This window comes from Nilaparvata lugens, chromosome 10 (assembly GCF_014356525.2).
Source record: "Nilaparvata lugens isolate BPH chromosome 10, ASM1435652v1, whole genome shotgun sequence".
NCBI lineage: Eukaryota > Metazoa > Arthropoda > Insecta > Hemiptera > Delphacidae > Nilaparvata > Nilaparvata lugens.
In genome coordinates, this window is record NC_052513.1 from 5715384 (window position 1) to 5742048 (window position 26665).

General features: G+C 33.5%; 2 protein-coding genes across 3 annotated transcripts in view; one reads left to right on the top strand and one right to left on the bottom strand.

Annotated features, from left to right (window-relative positions):
• LOC111058466 (gastrula zinc finger protein XlCGF57.1-like) overlaps positions 1-19931 on the bottom strand; it is a 110565-nt gene extending 90634 nt beyond the window's left edge. Inside the window, exon 1 of the mRNA XM_039436151.1 lies at positions 19422-19931. Within this exon, the coding sequence (XP_039292085.1) occupies positions 19422-19463 (42 nt within the window). The 5' untranslated portion in view covers positions 19464-19931. The remainder of the gene's footprint in view (positions 1-19421) is intronic.
• The window catches only part of LOC111064365 (SEC14-like protein 2), a 49176-nt gene that overhangs the window by 20329 nt on the left and 2182 nt on the right, over positions 1-26665 (top strand). The window contains exons 1-8 of one of the 2 annotated variants that reach the window (XM_022352081.2): positions 79-632; positions 18689-18761; positions 20623-20666; positions 21631-21958; positions 22734-22814; positions 23463-23662; positions 24816-24973; positions 25910-26061. In XM_022352081.2, the coding sequence (XP_022207773.1) occupies positions 552-632; positions 18689-18761; positions 20623-20666; positions 21631-21958; positions 22734-22814; positions 23463-23662; positions 24816-24973; positions 25910-26061 (1117 nt within the window). In that variant the 5' untranslated portion in view covers positions 79-551. Of the gene's footprint in view, positions 1-78; positions 633-18688; positions 18762-20622; positions 20667-21630; positions 21959-22733; positions 22815-23462; positions 23663-24815; positions 24974-25909; positions 26062-26665 lie in introns of those variants that run through there. The other variant, XM_022352082.2, reaches the window with a different exon arrangement.

The following is a 26665-nucleotide window of genomic DNA, read 5'->3' on the forward strand; positions in this document are numbered from 1 at the left end:
TGTCATCGAAATATCTAATTACATTTTCCCGCATTTGACAAAAATATACATTACAGTTTGCAAAGTGTTTAAAAGTGCAGTTTGCAATGGAACAGTGAACTAAACGTTTCTCTCTTGACTCTTAAAAAACGTTTTCCGTTGTTCCCTGTGATTAATTAACTAGTTTGTCGGTTTAAATTGACGATAGATTAGTATCGATATTTTTGTACAGGAAATTCCTTCTTTTCAATCATTGACTATAGCTTCACATTTGAAGTTTTCTAATTTTATAATAGTTTTTGTTTACAATACAGGCTACATTTTACGTTAGTCCCCCAGTCAACAATAATTAGGAATTTCTCCAACTTGTGTATTTCCCGATCACATTGTCATTGTTTGTCTGCGTGGAGGAAATTGACACTCACTTGTTGAGTGTAAACAATTTCGCGATTGGAAAAATCTGTTAGTGAGTGTAGTGTTGAATAAAGTGTATATCTTTTATTCAGTGTCATTGTGTTTATTTACTGTGCGAAATTTTATAGAATAAGTAGTGCTATCACTTTCGAAACAATATGAAACAAAAAACTTTGAGAAAAGTTAAACATGCCAAAACATATGTGCAACAGCTACAGTTGTTCATGATTTTTCTTGAGGTGAGTGTTATCATAATCTTAGCGCACGTGCTCGATTGTGATTGGATTAATAATGATAACCATAAAACCATATAATCATACCACGGAATGTTTCATAAGTGCATTCTGAATGAATTATGTTGATCTAGACATTAATACAGTCAGTAAAGTTCATCTTGAATTGAATGCACTATTTTGTAGGCGAAGAGGCATATTTCAAACCAGGCCTAGAGAGAATTCGATCACTCTTTATAGTAATAGATTTTGTTATACTTTAGTAAATTTTCGTCAACAGACGGCAGAAATAACGAACTAATATTAACTGTAGGAAGAATTGAAGTTATCAGTAATTATGTTCCTCATTTTAGATGCCTTCTTATGAAAGCATGAAATTGCAATTTGCAGTTACACAGATTCGCTATTAATTTATTTATTCCAATTGTTATTAAATAAATTTGATAAATATCTCTCTAGCTCATCTAGGCTGGATCTACAGTAACTATATTACCCTCGGTAATATAGCTGGATGGCTTGTGATAAATACAGTGTTCCGTATAATATCATCGAACTCGTAGTTACTATGGTTGATTATTTTATTATATTGAGCGTTCTGCTTCCTATTTTGTTACGACGAGATGTCCAGGTATTTATGAAGAAAGCTGTTATTCAATTGATTGATTAGGAAAGGATTATTATTCTTCTGATAGATTAAGCAGGCACCTCGAATTTAAAACTAACAACCCATTTAATTTATAGGTTACTTGTTCACAATAAATTTAAGTCTTAACTGATAAGTCTAGTAGAGTCGTTTCAAAGTTACTTACTAGACACATTAGTCTTACGCATTCGCCCAATTTTCATCCAATTATGATTCCACTTTATTATTTCAATTCAATCCGTTGATCCATTTCTAGAAACATCTTATCATCGTTGGTAGGACTCTAATCCTTTAATATCAGGTAATTAGGCGTTAAGAGATGAAATCCCTAATGGGTGTTCAAGGCATGTGGCTTGGTATTACATAACTGCAGATATCTCTATTGCATAAGTTATTATTTTCTCAGCTTAGTACACAGGGATGTTATTTGACACGTCTCGGTTTAATGAGTACCCTTTGTTCAACCCTTCATTACGATTCAGCCTCTCGATTAAGATTGAGATTAGATCTCAGCTCAGCAAAACTAGTAAAAGGGAGAAGGTGAACTTTTTAAGGTAGCACCAGTGAATCAAAATACATAATTTTCATCTGGATTTTTCTCATTGAAAATAATATATGTAATGTAACTTCATACTATAAACTTATATAATAAAATATAAACTACATGATGAATTACAATACTTGAATGTTTCAAGTATCAATAATGCTTCATTATCAAACGTATTTATTTATTTATTATTTTACAAAGGCGACTTTCTAGAAGTATTTCAAGCCTAAGTGATGATTATTAAATCACCACCAATACAATATTCAAGAATCTAACACTCGATTGTTTCTTAGCCTCCCTCTTTCGTTTATTAGCCTTTTTTAAAGGTTGTATGGCAGAGAGGACCTGAAGTCCTAACTCCGCCCTAATAAAAGCATATAATCAATCAATCAATCAATCAATCTCTCGTTTTATAACTATTGAGGAGTGGAATTTGAGTTCAATTGCATGTAGGCCCATATTATTCAATATCGGCGTTTTTCTCAGTTCGAATTACATGTAGGCCAACGTTCTTTATTTAATACCAACGATTATCTCCACAATGAAAAAATCAACTATCTCTACATTACATAAATTAGAGAAATTCATTCATTCATTGAGAGTTTTTATTAACTGTGCAAGAATATTGGATAAATTTTTAGAAAAAATTATTGTGTCCTCCAATGAGAGACGTTGGGTTTTCATGTTTTACAAAGGTAGATGATAATAATTACGTGATGACAGAAGCAATCTTCATAAAAGTAGTAAACGTATAAACATGCATGCTACATGCGATTTCAATTTTTACGGAATTTTACGAAAGAAATAGGTAGCATTGATTTTAAATAGATAAGAAGCTCCGATGCAGTGCCTAATTAAGCTACAAATAGGAATATCAGAAGAAAGACAATTTAAGTATAGCTTTCTTTTAGTTTATCAAAGTCAAAACTATCAATTTAGGATAGGATTGATCACATTATGAATAGTTGTTTGTATTGCCAATGCGGAAGAAGGATTTCTTCTTTTAATTATAATAGAGGAGTTTCTTTTGATTGATTGATTATTATTGTCATCGTTACGTTTGCATTCTAATGGTAGGTTGTAGTATTAATTTTCTAGAAAACAAATAATAATATTAAATGCTACTATACAATGGAATAATAGATTTGATTCTATTTTTTTTTTTCATTCCAATGAAAATTATTACAGGTACCTAGTGTGGAAAGTTTTAGCTCTTGAGTACGATTACAGTGACTCCAATACAATTTTAAAAATAGAACCAAGATACAATGGAAGTTTTACATCTCAAAATAGTCGCTCAAGTCGAGAAACAATAGAATTAGAGGAGATGGCTCGAACATAAAACTTTCCATGAAATTAAGTTTGGAATTGGAGAGATAAAATTATCTCTTGCACCAGGAGATTGTAAGAAAGGATTGTTTACATAACTATTTCAGGTTGAAAGATTGTATTCCTACATAAATCGCTATAGTAATTCCACATTGGAGAGTGTATTCTTATCAGGCTTAGTCCGATATCGTTTTATTCTTCAAACAATTTAGATGAATTTGTATCTCTCCCATTGTTGAAACTTTCAATAATTTCAATTATTGGGTTTCAACGAAGCTTTCAAGGTTAAAAATACATCAAAAAAAATTTTTAACGAGCTTGAAATTCTACTACAAAGTTTTTATTGCCGTAATTTAATATTTCCAGTCTATTCTTTACATTAATTGAATGGTAAGCGGTTGGCGTTTGGCTCCGTGCTCGCTATTTTAATAAGTTGTGAAAAAAGTTTAAGCAGGCATGAAATGCTACTCCTTTCTCTATGGGTGACCTACCTGAAACTGAAGGTTTATTGGCAGAAATATAAAATTACAACATCTTAGAAATACATAATAAAAGCAATACAAATTCTACAACATAAAAAATACTACAAATTATTTGCATTACAAAATAAAATGCAATGCCAATTGAGTATTTGCATCTCGAGGTACTAAACCTGTTTGAGATGGTCCACTCATCTCTCTATTTATTATCCTTTTCATCACCTATGCACAAACCTGCAGCTTGTGTGGGCATCAACTTTGAAGATATTGATTGACTATCATTGAAGAACAATAAAGTACTATTTACGGTATTCAACTTCTCAACACCCAAGAAAAAAACATTTCTATTTTTTATCGTTTTCGAAATCGTTCAAAAAGTACATCTCTGTAAAACGGTCGTACTGGATATTAAAGAGAATAATTCTATTCTACAAATCAGAAGACTTTGAACTTTCCTAGCAAATGTATCAAGCCAGAAGTCACCGTCCTTGTCCTAAAGAATCCTGTTCAACTTCTACTTATTTATAAGCCTCAATTTCATTGACAACTAACTTAACGGTCAATTTAATCGATCTGAATTCAAGAGAAAGGTGACTTCAAAATTAATTTACAGAGCTGCAAAAAGAAAACTATATTCTCAATCAAATAGTTTTTTATCCTTGATCGAATTCTTAGTTATTCTTATATAATTAAACATCTAAGGTACTCAGAGTGCGTTTCTTATCGAACCGGTACAATCACTGAAACCAATAATATATTACAAAGCAGTCTTTATTGGATTGTTATAGGTATTCTTTATTTGATACAATTAAAACGTGTATATTCGCAATACACTTGAGGCACTCTCCTCCCACGCAATAAACGTTCATTTTAGATAGACTGAAGTCTTCTAGGTCTTTTGAGGTCTTCTGCAGCAGGATGTTTGTGGCTTGAACTGTACAGTCTATAGACTCCCAATAGTAGGAGGATTATATGACAATTCCCAAAGAGACATAAATTTGAAGAATTTGTGCCTGTATAGTGAATGATACTTTCTCTCCCAGATAAATCAAAAGCACTTACTTCTCTTATTACTTCTCCTCGCTTTCCATCATAAAACTGTACGTAATCTGTAGTGTTCTGTCATAATCAATGTTTCAGCTCCAGCATGGAATGCAGGCTTCAAATCTCCTATTTCTGCTGTGTTTCCACTATAATTCCCGTTATTACTCCATATATCACTCTCCAACAGCTCCAATGATTAGAATTTACTCGGAGCACGACGCTTTTTAGATAGTTACTTTCATTGTGAGAGATTAATACTACTCTATACGTCTTGTAGTAACCGATTTTTAAAGCCTGCGACGCTTTGGTATTGAATATTTTATTCAAATTTCTAAAGAAGAAAACTGGCATATTCGGTGCTCATTCCTACCTAGGATACAATAATTTATCTAGAATTCAGTTTGGAAAATTAATTCATAGACGGATTTTGAATGAACGTTAAACATAAAATTAATAGAATATTTTTTATTGAATTTTCAAGAGAGATGTGATGGAAAACATCATAAAATTCCAGTAATTTAGTTGGAAATTGAATTTTCATCATAGGATTAATCCCAATAATTTCCAAATAAAGATAGTATTATATATTATTTCTTAGATCGATTTCAACAATAGATCTTCACTTAATTTGGAAAGGAGTACAGTACTAGGAGGAGAAGTCTTCATTAACCTGCTAAACAAAATTGTTCATTGAAGAAAATTCTTCTAAAGCGCAGTATCACTTTTATCACTATTTGAATAGCCTACTTCACAATAATTTTCAAGATTTATGAGAGTAAAAAATAGGAGAAAGTTAGGCTTTAATGGATGGAAATAAAAATAGTCTTAAAAATTATAGTAACTGAGGATATTATTGGTAGAAATTTTCCTTTTGTTTTTCAAGCATTATGACCGGGGTACTAATTTCATTTTTAGCTCTACAAAAAAACTCCAAATCATTAATACCGTCGGTTTGCTGGGTAGGGTGATTAATTTAATTAACCAAGGAAAACTCTCACTTTTACAAACAGTCGTGAAATTCTCTTTTTCATTTTTCCTTGATCATTCATTGTTATTAAGATAGATGGTGTTGTTCCTGGTTTTTTAAACTAATTAAATATTATACATACATAATTTATTTGAATCTGTTATCGAGATAAGAAGTTTATAGTATGATAAGCTCAGGACTAGTCGGTTATCAAATTTTGAACCGAAGTAAGATCCTGCTGCAAGTCACAGGAGAACATATTAGAAAGAAACTACGGACTCTATATTATGCATTACGCAACCGGTACGGTACTAATCACAGAAGTTTGTCATTAGGAGATTTCAGAAGAGATGAAAGCGTCGCCAAAGATTTATTATAATTATATTTTTCAAGACTTAGCTGCAAGTATTGTCATGCTCCCTAATAATACGGAACACAATAGTTGCTGAGATCACAACTCGAAGGAATAAGTTGTCGATTGTTAAAATGATCATAATATATTCCGGAAAACGACTCAGTGTTTATCTCTACTCAAAGGATGATTTTAGCTTCCGCGTCGTAAGATTATTATGAGAGTAATGAAAGACTTTTCCATCTATAGAAAATCTTAATTTGAAATGACTCATGAGATTAGAATTAGGACAGCACAGCAACATAGAATAATTGTGTTTTCCATCACCATTAGGTCGTAATTATTTCAACTAATGCCATATTCAATATATGAATTGCAATGTCATAGAACAATCACTGTTTCCCTTATAAATAAGACCACAGAATACAGCACAGAAGGCCAGCGATATAGTTCACGCGAATTATAGAAGTTTTCTCTGATAAGACATAACATGATCGTAAATCACCCTTCTCTCTTCCAAATCACTTTTTCTGAACTTTTGATGTTTTCTTTACGAGGAAACATTTTATTGGATTAACTTACTGACCCTGATTTTCTCAAAAATAGAATTCCCCTTGCATTTTCTTTTTTTTCATATTAGTACATACTCATCAGCTTTTCTTTTCTATAGGCTACTAATTCCTATATTTATATCCAATGATTTGATCATTTCAGGAACAAAGTTCCTCCTTCCTCATACTTGGGTTATTATCCTCTCCTCTTTATTCCTATTTCTAATGCATTCCCATATCTAGCGTCTGTACCAGGAATGCTATTCATTCATCAATTTCCACACACTTATACACGCACCTCCCTTTCGATTACACTTTTCACTGTTTATCCAAACTCTCCTACTGATCTGAATTTCATCTTTCCTCATTCTGTTTTCTTACTTTCTTCTCTCTCTCTCTCTCTCTCTCTCTCTCTCTCTTCATCTCTCTCTCCCTCTCTCATCTCCAAATCCATCTCCATCAGGCTCTCTCTATCTCTCCCTCTCTCTCATCTCCATATCCATCTTCATCAGGCTCTCTCATTCGGTCTCTCTCGTCTCCAAATCCATCTTCATCTGGCCGAGTAATCCGTTTCCAGCTATGACAGAGGCAAGAATATTTTCAACATCACTTTCTTTTCCATTGTTAGCTGGCGCTTTATAGCTCATTGTTAGGAGACATCCACAGCCCATAGCCATAAAGGTGCTATCCTGACTATAGATATTTGTACTATTGCTATCACTGTATTAGGTATACATTTGTATGGCCTACTGTAGTCAGCAAGTCAGCCAGTAGGCCTATCCTGGTAAAAGTAAATTGTAGCAATCATTTTTTACACCGCTGAACACAGAGTGTTGCTGTTGCTAAGAGTTCAACCAAGTAGAACATGGAAATGTTTTCCTAATCTACAATGTATGAAACAATTGAGTTTGTTAGCTTACTTATTGTTGAAACATAAAGCCTACTTGTATTCAATTAGAAGATTGTTTCGTTTCCATTAAATTTCATGTTGCCTAATGATTCGTGTATCATGTTTCAACAACTGTTATTAAAATAGTGTGAGAAAAACTACACAATTTTTTCAAAATTTGCCGTCATTTCGATAGAGGTTACAGCAATTATTCATAATTATTCTGAAACTAATTGGACCCTATTCTATACAGTAGTTGATGAAATTTTCCAATTTCATGAGAACTTATTCTTATAGGTTCCGATTTTAAATTATTCCATTATTAATCTTTGTGATGTTTCCTCAACTTTTTTATTCTAAATTTAAAATGCTTTTTCGTAGAATCTTCAACTCAGAAACAAAAGTAATTTCATATGGGAATCTGTGGCATATGTTTGTGTGAGAGTAAATGCATATGCTCTGTATCTGTACATATATTTCGTGGTTAAGTGATAGAGAGGACATTACTGTCCAAACTTCGCCAGTCATCAAGTAAAAAAGGCATTCTATTTTTCTAACTTTTCTTCTGTGTTGTTTTTTGGGGGATAAATTTGATCCCATTTCAAATAGAATCACTGATAGATGTTCTTATCCATTAAATTTGAACCACATTGTTATAATCCTATTCTTTCTGTGTAGTTCTGAAGTTAATACTGTGGTAATTAAATAAAAATTACTTAAAAATGTTGTGGTTTTAACAATTTCTCAGTCTTTCATTTAATAATCATATTCTCTGCGATTCAGGAAGTTTAAACAGGGAAGTCCAGAAATCTCAAGAAATATCACAAGAAAAATACATTCCCACATTAATTCTAGAGCGTTGAATTAGTGTAATTTTTTCAATCAAATCATCAAATCACGAAAGTAATTTTATCAATTTTAAAAATTCTTCCTAATGATGTAATGACGCTGCTAGTCCAGTCCAATTAGGACAACAAAAACTACAAATAATCTTGATGAGAGCTGGAAGTCCATATGCAGAGTACAAAATTTATTGCTATTCACCTACTATAATTATAATTAGACAACAAATAATCCGTTATTACATGATTGGATACATCAGTTATCACGTTATCATACAGGAGATCCTACTAGTACTTTTTACGAATCATATCATAGTCTCAGTAATTAATAATTATTGAAGTGTTCGTTTTGCCAATTCACCGAATCTCGATTGCTAATGATGTACAGTTGAGTTGACCCGGTCATGATTGATCACCAAAATCGAGTAATGAACTCAATTAAAGAGCAATAAACACTGGAGTAGAATTTGCAAATCATAGCGGATCATCAGCTTGGAGTTGTAGGTAGGCCATTTCCTGAACATTGACATAATCATGACAATGCATAAAATTCGCTAATGCTCTTTCAAGAAGTCGACAAAAGAGTAGATCATGATTTAGCTCACTAGCGTCAATTAAAGAAGATTTAAAGGGAATTAGAGTCAAATAAGGCAAGATATATTGTTAACGCAGAGAGCTATTTCCTGGATTGCAGATGGTAGTGTAGCTTTAGGCCCTACCTCTACTCATTTGAGTATTCTACGTTGATATGAATTTGATAGTTCATATCATGTTGCCGAGGTGTCTCGAAATGATATATATATATATACATTGAAACTATGAATGATTACATGTTTTTCCGAAGTTTTTCAAAAGCGGTAGTTTATGTTCATTCTCATGAAGACGCGAAAAATATCCTAATACCGTATCCTAATTCTCAAAACAGCTTTTTTCTGGGCAGTTAACAACGTTAGACCCTAAACAATAATAAACTGCTCGCAAAATTCAACAAAAATGTTTCGTTTTTTTAACCGAGGACTTGATTCCCTAGAAATTCTTGGGGGGGGGTGTTAAAAAACCAATTTCGGGGGAGTCTCAAAAAAGGTTAGCCGTGTTTAAAATAGTGACTCTTTTTGCGAGGGTCTCTTATTTTGGAGGAGGGGAGTCTGATACTAAATTTGGAACATTTCGATTGGGGTGTGTCATTAGTCTTGGTATTAGAGTGGCCACCCCTGAGTAATATGATTGAATGGTCTGCCGTAGCCTATATAGAAATCAAATAGAAAAATACTAATATTCACGCACTTATTCCAACAAAATTGATTGATTCCACACGTTGTGTGCAGTACTACATCTATAGGCCTACAGTATTTTTATTCGTACTTTGATTCAGAAAACGTTCTGAATAGAATAAAAAATGCCCAATTATCTCATTCAAGGATTATTGTTTTCAAGAAGATTATTAGGTTTAATGCCTACTCTATAGTGAGGTCCACGTTGTAATATCAGTGTTGGATTAGCAATTGTATTGCTATCCTTGTCTATCATTCAACAAAGCGAACAGCGCTATCTCTTTCTCGCTCTGCTCTGTTGTCGGATCGTCTTCTAACAATGTAGAATTAATAACTAATTATCAAAATATTTTATCTTAATTATGAAAATTCATTATGAAATTATTTAAAAATATAATTTATTGCTTAATAAAATATAACTGATTATTTTAAACGAGAATAAACTGTTAATATTACATTAATAAACGTGTATCATCTACCTTTTATAGAAGGCATTGACAAGACCGAAGTTCGACAACGTTGTTCTCCTATCTTTCTCCACTGCCATTATAACGTGGACCTCACTACAGCTACGTATATAATTATACTTTCAGAGCATAATCTTCATTTGATTCCAAGTCTTGTATATGTAATGATGAATGGATCTACAGTTGAACAATACAATATCGAGCTTCAAGTAGGTAATGAGTTGTTATGAGAAGAATTCAATATTACACTAATATGCAGAATCTATTTCAGCTCTGATAGGTACCTATATAATATATACGATGCCTTGATAGTTGAGAACTAAACCTTATATGTCCATATAGGCTACGATAGTAGGTCTAGCAATGTAGAATGTAGACATGAAAGAAGGAAGCGGGTGAATTGAACGAAAGGTGTGATAGATACCACAAAGAATGAAAGTGAAACTCTCCATTCGTCATGGATAATGAAGTTTATGTTACGGTATTTTATCAAAATGAAAGCTCTATAGATAAGAAAAATTATGATAAAGTCATCTCAATCTAGGACCTTGGAAGGCGCTTGTTGATTCTTCTACACTACAAATTCCATATTTACTCTGGCATGGTTTCAAGCATTTTTCATGTGATTTATTTATGTATTTTTGCTGAGGATTATACCAATCTGAGACGTAGAACTGTGTGTGGATAATGATAAGGGTGATGATGGGGTGAATAATTGACTAACAATTTTAGGTTGGTTAAGAACTATACCAGAAGGTAATTTTAAAGATCTAATCGAAGTTAGTGGAGCTAGCCTCAAACAGCCACCCTTCCATCTTTTGTAGTTATAAGAAGGAAGGAAATGGAAGAAATAAGTTTAGTAGTGTAGTGCTGGTGTCAAAGTATGAAATTATTTTCATCAAATTAAAAAAATACACAGTGGTTGATCACAGACACCAAAAGATATGCCTAACACTTTTCAGGTTTTGCGTTGATTGAATTTATTAGATCATCTGTATTTTTTCAATTCCGAAAATACTGTATTGCAATCTAGATATTGATGGGTTATTCACTACAATCCTGAATCCTGATTATCACAGTTAGGTCATGTCAGAGGCCCTGAAATTGATCAGGTGCGACCTGAAAAACTCTAACACCAGACCTGGAGCCAGCCAGGTCACTCGATATTATTATTATTATTATTATTATACAGCAACTGAGTTGAGCTGAATTAGATGAGAATGTTTTGGAAATGATGATTATTCTTATAATTATACATATTTAAAATATACCCTGATGATCTGTTTCAATTGAAGTCAACATTTAATAACGAATGCTGCCGTTTTCTATGAACAATAACATTTGAAATGAACTTCTAATAATAATTAGCCTCTCTACTCTATAGTCAAGTCTCTAACCTTGACACACATCAGGCAGAAGGAAATCTTCTAACAAATCCTAACCTGAGTCAATTATGATCTTTTCGGATAGACACATAGCGAGATATCAGTGGACCTTCAAAGTTTATTATCACGGTTTCAATACCACGTTAGTCCTCTCCGCTAGAAAAAATGCTATAATTATTATTGTCAACGAATTGAAACTGTCATGTTTATCCATGGTATGACAACTGAAGATCTACAAGAAACATATATGGCAGAAAATAAATACCCACTGAAGAAAAGTGAGGTATGGTTATGTGATAAAAAAAGGTCTGTATTAACCGGTTCTTCTAGTTAAGGAGCAATGCTCTTATCTGTCTACAATGCTCATCGATGTTTTCATCCTTGTCTCTTATAGATCTCCGAAAAACGTTCCATGAACTAAATTAAAATTATTTTCTGCAATATATGTAACTTATCATGTTCTTATCAGGTTTAAATAACAGTATCCTATAATATTTTTAAGATCATCCCATACAAATTGTATCAATCTGGTTTTCAATTTTTACTTTCCTTGCCCTATCACCATAGGTAAGGAAAGTATTGCTTTCCGAAAAAAATAAAGGTACACCAATTTCTAAATTTCTGTACGTTTCAAGGTCCCCTGAGTCCAAAAAAGTGGTTTTTGGGTATTGGACTGTATGTGTGTGTGTGTGTGTGTGTGTGTGTGTGTGTGTGTGTGTGTGTGTGTGTGTGTGTGTGTGTTTGTGTGTGTATGAGTGTATGTGCGTCTACGTCTATGCGTCTATGTGCGATCCAATGATTTGAAATTTGGAACTTAAGGTCCTTCCCCTATAAGGATCGTACACGAACAATTTCGATCAAATGTGATTCAAGATGGCGGCTAAAATGGCGAAAATGTTGTCCAAAACAGGGTTTTTCGCGATTTTCTCGATAACGGCTCCAACGATTTTAATTAAATTTATACCAAGAATAGTCATTGATAAGCTCTATCAACTGCCACAAGTCCCATATTTGTAAACATTTCAGGAACACCGCCCCATCTATGCAAAATTTGATTTTAGATTCCCAATTATCAGGCTTCAGATACAATTTAAACAAAAAAATCGTGTGAAAAAGATTGAGTATGAGAATCTCTACAATTAATGTTCAATAGCATTTTCACATAAAATTTAAAATAAGCTCGAAATTCAAGAAAATGTGATTATCTAATTACAAACTGTTGGCAACTGTTGATTCTATTAAATGATTCACTATGAAGAGATAGCAGACCTCGTGTGTCTTCAGCGTTATTGCCCTGTCACCAGCTGGCTCAAATCTTTGAATAGTTGACCTGAAATGCGCGGGAACACTAGCGTCAGGTGGTCAATTTTCATAACGGCAAGGAAAGTTGTGTGAGTGCGCCACACCAGATTTTTTTTAATGTTTGTGAACAGCAGGGAATTAATTTTGTTACAGTTCACTTGTCAAAGTTCACTGTACCAGTCCCCAGCAGACGGTAGGTAGTATGGTAGACGGTGTGAGAGTACGATAGCAGTTCATTTGGAGGAGTTGAAAGATATGCTGCATAGTTATACATACCGTACATAAGAATAGGTATGATACTAATTAATCGATGGATTGATTTTAATAAATTTCCAATCAAAATTGAATAAAGCATACCTTTTTCCTGAATAATATGATACTATCTGTGCTCCCACATAAGTGATATAAATTCTCTCACTTCATTACTTAATTGCGTTAACTTCGTACATCCTTGAGTTTTTTTAGTAACCCAATTCAACTTCTCAAGAATCTAACCCCATTTAAGAAGTTGAATGGGGTTACTAAAAAAACTCAAGAATGTACGTAGTTAACGTAATTATTAAGTAATGAAGTGAGGAAATTCATATATAATTATTATTAAACGAAAATCCAAATAAAATGCTGTAATTCACCCCGAAGACTTCTGCTACTGCAAATATTGACAACAGGGTAAACAGCTAGATGGAAATTCGATGAGCACTACTATTAAAAAAATCTGGTGTGGCGCACTCACACAACTTTCCTTGCCGTTATGAAAATTGATCACCTGACGCTAGTGTTCCCGCGCATCTCAAGTCTACTACTATTCAAAGATCTGAGCCAGCTGGTGACAGGACAATAACGCTATAGACACACGAGCTCTGCTATCTCTTCATAGTGAATGATTTAATAGAATCAACAGTTGTCAACAGTTTGCAATTGAAAAAATCACATTTTCTCGAATTTCGAGCTTATTTTCAAATTTGGGTAAAAATGTTACTGAACTTTAATTGTACAGATTTTCATGCTCAATCTTTTCCACTTGGAATTTTTTGTTTAAATTGTATCTGAAGCCTGATAATTGGAAATCTAAAATCAAACTTTGCCTAGATGGGGCGGAGCTCCTGAAATTTTTACAGATATAGGACTTATGGTAGTTGATAGAACTTATCAATGACTAATCGAGGTATGAATTTGATCAAAATCGTTGGAGCCGTTTTCGAGAGAATCGCGAAAAACCCTGTTTTGGACAACATTTTCGCCATTTTAGCCGCCATCTTTAATTGAATTTGATCGAAATTGTTCGTGTCGGATCCTTATATTATAAGGACCTTAAGTTCCAAATTTCAAATCATTCCGTTAATAATAATAATATCGAGTGACCTGGCTGGCTCAGGTCTGGTGTCAGAGTTTTCAGGTCGCAGCTGATCAATTTCAGGGCCTCTGACATGACCTAACGACTGCTTTTTAGGCAGCCGGGACCGACGGCTTAACGTGTTCATCCGAAACACGGGAGTGGCCCGAGATAAATATCTTGCCCGGGCCGGGATTTGAACCCAGGCCTCTGAATCATAAAGCCAGCATCTGATCCACTCGACTACGGCCACTCCTATTCCGTTAATTGGGAGATGAGATATCGTGTACACAGACGCACATACACACACACACACACACACACACACACACACACACACACACACACACACACACACACACACACACACACACACACACACACACACACACACACACACACACACACACACACACACAGAGAGAGAGAGAGAGACCATTAACCAAAAACCACTTTTTTGGACTCAGGGGACCTGAGAAATTGGGGTACCTTAATTTTTTTCGAAAAGCAATACTTTCCTTACTATAGGTAATAGGGCAAGGAAAGTAATAGCGAATTGAATTAACTATTCAAATTATAGCGCTCATCGAATTTACATCAAGCTGTTTACCCTGTTGTCAATATTTGCAGTAGCAGAAGTCTTCGTGGTGAATTACAGCATTTAATTTGGATTTTCTTTTAGTAGCCTAATAAAATTATCAATTCATCAACATTTGAATAATTGCAATATCTCAGTAATTTCCATCTGCAGAATTTTATATTACTTGTGGGAGCACTATCAGTGATGGTTTCATATTATTCCATTTTTATTGGAAATTCATTAAAATCAATCCAACGATGTCATTTCAAATATTCAAAGTAGTAGGTTTATATGAATGACCCGAGACCTGAAAAACTATCTAGTTTTTTAATAAGTACCTAAGTATTTGAATATGCTAGGAATAGTGCAATATCAGTAAGTTTTACTGAGCATCAAAGATCATACTGTTGATACCATACCATAATGGAAAAAATACCTTAAATAAGATAGGTTAGATACTATGACACAAAAAGACCCTTCAAAAGCTTCATGTGTAGGCTACGCCAAAAATTTCATTGCTATTTTTGAACTTATTTTAAAAATACGACAAAATATCTTTATAAAATAACGTTGTTTTATCAATACTGTGATTCTCTTTTATACTATGAGCTTCCCTTATGATATATTACATCAATGCTTCCCATCCAAGCAATTCTGACGGTAAATAAGTGAGTCTCACTACTCTAGTGTTCCTCACTTCAATAGCTATAAGCTTAAGCACTGAAAACATCTACGGTACCTACACATTTATAAGTACCGGTACACTTCTAGTACAATACAAACCACTAATATGTCACAATAATATTCTTCGCGGATGAACATCTTTCTTTAGAGACAGGTTTCATTATCCCTCTTGGACAACTAATGGACATATAGGTAAGACACATAATGTGTACAGAACTATGTGGGTACCGGTACCTATATATACCAAGAACGACTATGCAATACCGACAAACGCAGCACTTCTATTGTTGCGTTAGATGAACTGGTGCTAATAACAGTAGCCTATGTAGTGTGGCTTCACACGTGAGTGATTCGTAAGTGACATTGAGAACGCAATGTCAGCTAGACTACTGTAATCACATTTTTTTGGATAATTTATCTTGAATGATAGAAACGGGGAAGGTCGAAGGATGCAAAGATGAAGTAGTTGGATGATTTGGATTCAACCAAATTACTGTACCGTACTCTTCAACAAACAAAACCAAAATAAATTGGTGATAGTCAATAATTGACAAAAAATCATAAACAATAATGATTGGATATTGAACACAATTACAAATCACAGACGAATTACAAAAATGGCCTACAGGAAAACCAGCCATGGAGATAATTCACAGGACGACAATAATAATTATGTCAATGTTTACCAGCAAAGAAAGATTTTTCAAGCTGCATGGATGTTTGTTACATTTCTTCCAATGCAGAAGATAATATTTATTAAATTGGGATTACTGAACTACAAATTCCGGAGATAGCCCTAATAGAATTCCACTAAAATTCAGATTGAAGTTTGATTTAAATTAAAGTTTGTTTTAGATAAAATTTTCTGATCAAAGTTTTAAATCAATTTTTACAGGGTGTTTCAGAAGTAGTGTCGAGAATTTTAGGGTATTGTACCTGGATGCTAGGAGACTACAAATGTCATATTTGAAATGTCCAAAACTCAGCGGTTATCCTTATAGCTGCCATTTTGTTTTTTTCACTTAAAAATTTTTATCTCAAGAACGAAATGTTGTATTGATCTGAAATTTGGCATGAATATTTATGCTATAAAGACTCAACTATAAAAAATAAAAAAAAATTTTTTCGTTGAAATTTTTCAAAATGGCGGCCATTTTAAATTTTTGATGGCGAATATCTCGAAAACCGTCCATTTTACAGAAAATTTACAAGAGACAAAAAAGTTAGCAAATTTTTTCACGATTCCAATGATACCTAATTTATTAAGATTGGTCGAAGAATAACAGAGAAATTAATTTTTTTCGTACTGCATGCATGACCACTTTTCACCATTTAAAGATCAATATTAATTTTTTAATTCCAGATGTATTTAAGATGAAGCTTTGAAACTCGGTATGGCTCCATATGGGCAAACAGATGATTTTACAATGGTTTTCAGATGATAATGTTTGTCTTGTAAAAGTATTGTTGTTTCATTAAAAGTAAAGAACCAGATGTAGTGCTTCCTATTTCTTAGTCTCACGTTTCCTAGGTCTTATTTCTATCTTAAATTTCCAGTTTCAATATTTTCTTACGTTGCTTCTACACAAATATTTAATTATTGTAATGGAATTTAGTTCGCTGGAGTACACCGATATTCACTTCATGTATGGAGCAGCTCTTGGCAATGCGACCGAAGCAAGAAGAATGTATGCAGCTGCATTTCCAACCGCCGTCTCCCTTCCGACAAGGTGTTCACAAGAACTCACAATCGGCTGAGAGAAGTTGGTTCATTTGAACGGAACAGGGTAATTGCTGGTAGGCCTCGAGCAGTTCGAAATGTTGCTTTTGAAGAGGAAGTATTGCAGAAATTCGATTTCAATCCTAGAACGAGTACGAGAGCAGTTGCAAAGCAAATCAATTCAAGTGCTTCTTCTGTGTGGCGTGTACTAAACAAGGAAAGACTTCACCCCTTCCGCTTTCAAAAAGTTCACTCATTGGTTGAACGCGACTATGAGCCAAGAGTAAACTGTGCCCGTTGGTTTCTTCAGCAAGACATTATCCAACCAAATTTTCTAGAAAATGTGTTATTTACCGATGAGTCCAGCTTTACAAGAGAAGGAATCTTCAACTCTCGCAACAGTCACGTCTGGGCCTTAGACAATCCTCATGAGGTCAAAGTGCGTGGTTATCAGCATAGATTTTCGCTGAATGTTTGGGCGGGTATCTTAGGTAATCGCGTGATTGGACCATACATTCTTCCTAATCGTCTGAATTCTCCCACGTACATTACTTTTTTAAGAGACATACTACCAGAACTTTTGGAAGATGTGCCTCTTGCAAACAGATATAATATTTGGTTTCAACATGATGGTGCCCCTGCTCATTTCGGAAATGTTGTTACGGACTTTCTGAACATGACCTATCGTCAGCGGTGGATTGGGCGGGGTGGACCAGTACCGTGGCCCGCACGTTCACCTGACCTCAACCCTTTAGATTTTTTTTTCTGGGGCCATATGAAAGACCTTGTTTACAGCACGCCAGTAGAAAACGAAGAAGACCTTGTGGCAAGAGTGGTTGCTGCAGCAGGTGCCATTCAAGATGATGAAAATGCTTTTATAGCAGTTCGACGGTCCATGATTGAAAGGTGCAGACTGTGTAATCAAGTTGAAGGACGGCATTTTGAGCAATTGCTGCATTAGTATCAGTGAACCGATTTGAGTGAAATTAATATTTTTCAATGTAAAATAAAATTTGGAGGAAAGTTATTCTTGTATATTTCTGTAATAAGAACGGTTTTCATGAAATTATAAAAATAATTAATATTGATCTTTAAATGGTGAAAAGTGGTCATGCATTAATTTCTCTGTTATTCTTCGACCAATCTTAATAAATCAGGTATCATTGGAATCGTGAAAAAATTTGCTAACTTTTTTGTCTCTTGTAAATTTTCTGTAAAATAGACGGTTTTCGAGATATTCGCCATCAAAAATTTAAAATGGCCGCCATTTTGAAAAATTTCAACGAAAAAATTTTTTTTTATTTTTTATAGTTGAGTCTTTATAGCATAATATTCATGCCAAATTTCAGATCAATACAACATTTCGTTCTTGAGATAAAAATTTTTAAGTGAAAAAAACAAAATGGCAGCTATAAGGATAACCGCTGAGTTTTGGACACTTCAAATATGACATTTGTAGTCTCCTAGCATCCAGGTACAATACCCTAAAATTCTCGACACTACTTCTGAAACACCCTGTATATATGTATTACAAGTTAGATTTAGATGATGTTAAGTAATGCGGGATATTAATAGATTGTCTAGACAAATTTATGCTTTCCCATTTTCTTTAATTATTTGATGACTGGATTTTAATTATTATCTATCATGTCCTAATCTTTGTATTTTTATTTCCAGTTACGGAGAAATGTGTCAGATATTTTGACTCTTCCTTATCACAATGAGCAGTTCTTATTACGATGGCTGAGAGGTATGTGCAACAATCAACTTGCATAAATTATTGATGAATGTCAATTGATTATTAATTAGTTCAGAGGAGGCAGATGAATATGATGCTCCTTTTTCATATTTTGAAATCAGTCTAGAAAATAAAAAAACTACTTGAAGTACTTTTCCACTTCCATGACTTAAACTAAAGAATATAATAAAAAATAGGCTACATTCCAGGAAAAGAGGTATAAAACGTGAATACAAAGCATCACTGATGAAAAAAATTGATGAAAATGATTAGGTAATAAAAGCATATTGGTCAAGAGAATAAAACTTATATAAGTAGATGATCGATCTGACACTCAATAAAACAAAGAAGTCCAATCAGACATGAAATAAAGACCAATATGATGATTTTAATATAGCCTACTACCATAGTCTCCTGAATAAGAAAGTAAGTAGCCCTGAATTTTCAGACCAATATGATAAAAAAATCCTATAAAATAAAGACCAATGCAGTTTTATAAGAAAGCAAATTTAAAATGATTGCCGTAATTGAAGTTTCCTACTTTAGTATTTACTAGGTACTGCAGGTGAACTATAACAAAAACCATAACTCCCATAATAAACCAAAATTTCAACAGTCAAGGCCATATTTGATTGAAATGTCAACAAGCAAGAAATAAAATGAGGAACATACCTCTATACCTGTATACCTGAATACCTCTATAATGGCCTTCATTTTGGCGGAAGCTGTTCTATTGAAGTATGTAAAATAAAAGAGTCTCAGATCCCACGAATTATTATATGGTCATCCGAGTAGGTCCACTGCATATAAATGAAGCGCAACAATAAAAATGTTATTCAATTATTGCAAGACTGACCGGTTGTTGTTGTCTACCTTGGTCAGGGTCATTCTTGGTTACATTATCAGCAACATTGTACCTGAAAAACAATGTGTATTAAGTATCAAACTGTATGTAACATGTTATCACTTGGAGTAAAAATAAACCAATGATACAATTAAACAATCAGTCTAACCTATCATTTTCAAATTTACACTACTTTATTACTCTTTTTTACATTTGGCAAGTTGTTAGTTTCATAAGTCAGTTACGAATGAGATACGGTAGTCAACAACCTACATAATATTTAATCAAATAGCTTATCATTTTTTATCTGGTACTATTTCCAACTTTTTACGTTATATAAGGAACTTGATCTTTTTTAATTTTTTCAATTCATGGGCACAAATGAATTTAAAATTCTAGTCCCAGAATAGATAGTAAGCATCTAATATATTACATTACTGATTAATTTTCTATTACATCTTACATAATATTTTGCTTCAGAGTACAGAATATGAATTCAATATCAATCAATCAATAGTTTTATTCAAATAAACACAATATACCTAAAAGAAATCAAAACACAAAAAATCATATTCAAAAATAAATTTCTAATAAAATAAAAAAACAGGCTTCATGGTGGGGTGTGCTGAAAAGAAAGAAAGGAGGGAAAATACCAAGCCAACTATGGTTTCCCATGTAATAGGCAGGTAAAGGGTATAAAAGTAAGGAAAGATGAGTGAAGAGGAGAGGAAAAGGGAAGCATTGGAGAAGGAAGTAGGAAAAAAGAGAAAAAAATGTGCAAAAATTGTAATTAATTTGAGATGTTGCACTCGACAAAGTGTATGAAAAACAGTAGGGACTACTACGACTGTATATGTTTATGGAATAGAAGCTCGAAAATGTATTCTATTCTATTTTTGATAAAAAATACGAAATAAGGAAAGCAATAAAATCTAATCAACATAATTAATGGATAGCGAATAATCAATCATCAGTAGTCTAATATTATGTTTTTAAAAGACATTATTTTTAAGAATAGTTTTTTTTCAGCAAGGAACTTCGACGTTGATGCAGCCGAAAAGATGCTCAGAGAGGTGAGACAGACAACTCTTTAATTTTTTCCAACATTTCACAATAAATATATTAATCTCTCTTGATCTAATTTTTAATTAATATTTAGTATTAGCCCAATAATTGCTTTCGAATGTGTGGCAGACTATACAGAAATTATAGGAACAATGAAGAGAGTTGAATATAACATGACAACAAATATTCATTATCCATTTCCACCGTTATTTCATGCTCTTTAGAGACATTCGATTTTATTATGATAATTTGAAAGGCGGAAAATAGCTCTTATTCTTTTACCATTTTTCATGAATGAATTCTCAATAGACTACCTTTTTGGATTCTCATATTATTTTTAAGAAACTTGATTAAGTAACATTTAACAACGTTTTTTAAACACGAACAAGTTTGTTACATAACAAAACATTTAATTAAGTCTCTTGAAATATAAGAATCCAAAAAAGTATCAAGAAAAATTTTCCATGTGGGTAAAAGCATAGAGAAACAATAGCATTTATTTATTATTTATATAATACTAACAATAACTCTTACGCTATTTCTTTATGGTGAAAGTAAAAGAATAAGAGCTATTTTCAGGAGCGAAAAAAAGAATCATTTTAATGTAGCATATGTATTGGTTTTTAAATATTATATAAATTACTAGTACCTTTTTTATACTTTACTTAATATTGTTCATGTAAAAAATGGGAAGGGTAGCCTACTAGTAATGTCTATAATAATTGAACAATTCAAATACCGGTAGCCCTATTAAAATACTTTATTAGTATTAGTTTTTCTTGGCAATTAAGATGAATCGATTCGATGTTATATGTCCTTGAAAAAAATTTCAACTCCATTTTTTTCTTGGTAGGATGTTACCAGCTTTTGTGAGTCAACATGCGTTATAGCCTAAACCTTGAAGAAGAATTTTTTTTCTTTGTGCTCGTTGAAATGCTCATTTCATTATTCATTTTGGATGTGTGTTCCTAGTCAATGAAATGGCGCAAGGAATGGGACGCCGACTGTGAGCACTTGTACGAGCCACCCGAGGTGTTCTCCCAGTTCTACCCGAGCGGAGTGTCGGGGTTCGACAAGGACGGAGCACCTGTCATCGTGCTGCCCTTCGCCGGCCTCGACATGTGGGGCTTCATGCACTCGGTCAGCAAGCACGACTTCATGAAGGTCACCATCCGCAAGCTAGAAGAGTACCTGGCGCTGGCGAGGAAGCAGGTGGAGGTACATGGCCCGGCCGCCGGGCAGTTGGTTGCTGTCATCGATATGACCGACTTCAACCTAAGGCAGTATGCTTGGCGACCAGGTAACCATTGACCATTTTCAAACAAAGTTTAAAATTTTTGCAAATGTTTGAATTCATTTTAACCCATAGATTATCATGTTTACTCATAGTGCCACTTAAGGTATAGATAGAGCTATAAAGGCTTTGTGTCAGCATCAAAAATATAAAAATACAATCTATCTGTATTTAATAACGAAGCATAGTCCCTTCAAACTGACTAATTACAGAAAAAAATGTATTCCATTATTATAAAATATAAGTTAATTTTCCGCTATAATAACATTCATGAATATTTTGTAGCATCCAGTTACCTCCTATTAAAGGGGTATAAGGACTTGTCATATCAATTTTAAAGTTGAATCACTTTACTTTTTAATTGACACATTGGACGATGAGCGATTGCCGTCGAAATGCTCATTAAACTCACGTATCGAATAGAAACAATATTTAATTGGCTCTTTTTTATATTTAAATATTTATTCATTTTTTCACTCATATAATGCATGTATATTGCGATTCTCTTTTAGGGGGAAGCTGATTTTTGTTTAATTAAATCTATACTAAACTTTTGAATCTAATTTCTATTTTATACTAACCACAATCAGATATATACAGATAAGTTTTGCTTATATGTCGATACAGTCATCATTATATGAATGTTTTTTGGTGAATAAATTAAAATTGAATCATTGAAAATTGAAGAACAATTATTACAACATTATGTCTGGATATACAATAAATTTTTATAATTTTTTTCAATGAAAAGTGGAGTAAACAGATCGTTTTCGTTTTACAGCGGGTGAGGTGGTTCTAAGCTTGGTGCAAATGTATGAAGCCAACTACCCCGAAATACTCAAGGCCTGCTTCATAATAAATGGTAAGCTTCATGCTGGACTATTGAAAATATTTGTTGAAACACCACTTCCTTTCAAATACCGGCATGTATGACCACTAGCAAGATGCTTGAAGCTGTAAGGTTTTGAATATAGAATAGGAAGACAACTTATAAAGCCAACTAAAAGAAGACAACAAATATGCAGAATGAACTTCATCAATATGAGCGAAGGTTGTGGTGAGAAGAATTCAATCAATTCAGTCTCAAAAATGTGGGTGTTGAGTGAAAATATTCTACTAGGATAAAAAATATTTGAAACTAATAACATTGCTGAAATTCATCGCTGTAAGTTGAGTAACATAATAAAATCCAATCGCGCTTTGTGATTTTTATTGACTCTCTGATATTTTGTTCAATAATCTTTCTATTATCATCACACATTACTATAAATTTTATCTCGACCACTTTTTTAAAATATTGTTTTGTTCAAAGCGCGAATGAATTCCTCTATTTGTCAATTTTGAATTGTTTTTTGGTTGGATTTTCTCATTTAGCCTATCATTTCATGTTTATTGTCATGAAGCGAAATAGCCTAATATTGGCCCTAATGGAATTGTTGATTGGAAAATAATGAAATAGCCTAAATAGATGCTTTTCATTGAGAATAATGTAGTTTTTTCTGAATTGCAGCACCAAAAGTATTTGCCCTAGCTTTCTCAGTGGTGAAAACCTTCCTGAACGAGTACACAATAAACAAAATCCACATCTACAAGGCAGATCCAACCAAGTGGCAGCCTGTGATACTGAAGCAGATACCAAAAGACCAACTGCCGGCCATATTTGGAGGCACAATGACTGACCCTGATGGAAATCCAAGATGTCCGTCAAAAGTGAGTCCTGACATGTGTGTCCACTTTTCAGAACTCATTAGTGCTCAATTAGTGTAGGCTACCTATTGTTTGTCTGAGAATGATAATATTATAACAAAGAATAATCTGATTTTGACAAAGTTGGTGGAGTTTTTTTTTTATTAGGAACAGGACTTATTCTATGTTAGCACAAGCAGAGGTCTCTTCATAGCTAGGTTACAAAAAGAGTGTTTGTGGCCAATGGTCAAATTAGTGACCACTAGTTATACCTAATTACAAGTTACAGCTACACGATTGTGTGAAAAAGACATCGTTTAGTTTCAGAGCAAATAATCATGAAAAATGCAGGAATCGAGATAAAAATTATTTATTAAAAAGTCGATTAGAATCGTCCTACTAGCTGCGTCGGTGTGCGAACTGCAGGGTTGCCCCTCCCCCCTAGTCCTCCCCCTCCACCACCATTTAGAAAATTTCGGCAGTAGTAGTTTTGAACAGTTCTGACCTTTATCATAGAGAAAAGAATACTAATTAGTAATATCTGATTATTGCCTTTATTATGATACAAAAAGAGATGGATGATGGAGCCACCAAAAGATTTGAATTTGAGCCCACCTTGAAGAATTTCAAGGGCGCAGTCTATTTGAGTAGAGTTTTTGGGAAATTCCAAAGTTATATTGCAAGTCAATTTGAATTTATGTTTCTATCAAATAAGACATATAGGGGGACCGAGCATGGAGCAATACATACATACATAGATGCAGCAATGAGAGTATGGATGAGCAATGCTAAATGAATGAGACTAAAATAAAATAATCTAGTTCAAGACTGCAACAAACTGTATACAGTAGCTCATTTGTAAATCAACATAAAATGATTAAAGTGATTTCGAAATGGTTGAGTTTGAAATTTATGATAAATATTCGACCCCAGTTGATATGAGAGTAAGAGGAGATACTGATCTCCGTAACTCAACATAAATTTTTCGAGACTAAAATGAAATAAATACATTTATTGGCAAGGTATAATTTGGGTGAAATGATATTTTTATTACATACCGTTAATGGATCTTGAGATCCCTCAATGATCCCAGTATCTTATGAACATGATCATTTATACTTTAGAATAACAATTATAATGACAAGCTCATCGTTTCTCAAATGGTCATTGCTTTCAGATACCTCAAGGTGGAAAAATTCCCAAATCTTATTACATGAGGAAGAAAATGGAGAAATTGGCCGCTGAAACAAAAGAGACATACACAACCATCACAGTCAAGAAGGGCGACAAGTTGACCTTGGATTATTTAGCTGCGGAAGAGGGCAGCTTCTTGAAGTGAGTAATAAGGGTTCCTTACGTTTGAAGGAAAATTGCCATTATAAATATCGCAAAATTATGAATGCATAACAAAGCATACTCAAAAACTTTAGTGGAGGAGGAATAAAAAATATTATTATTCCTGATACAACACAATTATTGGAAAACACTGATTCTATATTCAAATATTATTGAATAGCCTATAGAAAATTAGGTTTTGAATTGTGTGAAAGAAGAAAAATATGGGTTTCTACCTGCTGTCTTTATTAATGAAAATTATTACCTAATACTAGAGATTCTATATTCATCAATAATTATTTTTATACAGTAATTTGGGAATTAAAGTTCTCTATTTTTATAAAATTTTATTAAAAGACCTAATATAATCTACAGTAGGCTACTCTCTACTTTATGACAGCTTGCGATTCACAATGATTCACCATTTATTTAAAAAAAATTGTAGTAAGATTTTCTCAAACTGTCAGCATACCTTATAAATATTAGATACTAGCAGTAGGTAACCCGTGCTCCGCAAGGGCCTAATTAAAAACTTAAAAAACTGAAAATTTGACGTAATGAAATCTTGACGAATTCAAAATAGGTCTATGTAACCATCCTCGGTTGATATCTATATAGAACCGAATACCTCGGTTGAAGTATCTATATAGAAAATTTCAAGTTAATCAGTAGTTCAGACGTGATGATGCGTCAAACATAATTTTCCTAACCCGTTACGTATATAAGCCAGTTCTTTCCTTTATTATAGTATAATCTGCAGCTTTTTTCAGCAGGCTACTTTAACTTTTTTATAAGAGCTTGCGTTTCAATTATTGAACATTTATTTGAAAAATTTTTGAAGTGAGATTTTCTAAGTGACAGTAAAAATATATACTAATTTATAATTTTACAAAGGCTCTCTAGGCTTGTTTATTAATTGAATTGTATACATTGTAGATGGGGATTCTACTCGGACAGCCACGACATCAAGTTTGGCGTGGTTTGTAAGAATGAAGACGGCAACGAGACGGTGGTGGTCCCTGTTCACAGGGTGGCCAGTCACCAGGCCGAAGAAGTCGGAATCATCACCTGTCCAGCTCCAGCTACATGTAATTAGCTAACTATTTCAACTAGAAATTAGGGTGTGATCACATTGATATGTGCAAGTGCACGTCAGCTCATGAATGAGCCGAAAAACAAATTCTGGGAAGTCCCATTGAAACAAGTTGTGACCTGCATGTATTTGCTCACACTGAACGCAACCGGCAGGTGCAAGCATTCAGTGTGAGTGTTCCAATTGTTTTTTCCAGATTTTGTTTCTCATCTGCACGCTTAGTCATGCATAACCAAGCAAGCACATAATACACACATCCAATTTGTGATCACACCCTTATATTGGATTAAACAAACTTATATTCATAACGGTCAATATCCTGATGATTTCTTTATAATTTATCCCATCATTCTTTATCATAATTTAGTGTAATTCTACCTCTGCGGCGATTCAATGCCAACTAAAGGCGGATTTCCACATATCAGTATCAGAGTGCGTGACCGGTACAGTGAAAATATTATTCCCTCGAGTTCTAATGGGAATATTATACCCGCTTGGTCAGGCTGAGTGGGAATAGTCCAATGAAAACGCATGGTGATAATATATTCACAGTACCGTACACATACGGTAAACTGATACGTGATTGTTCACAATCTTCT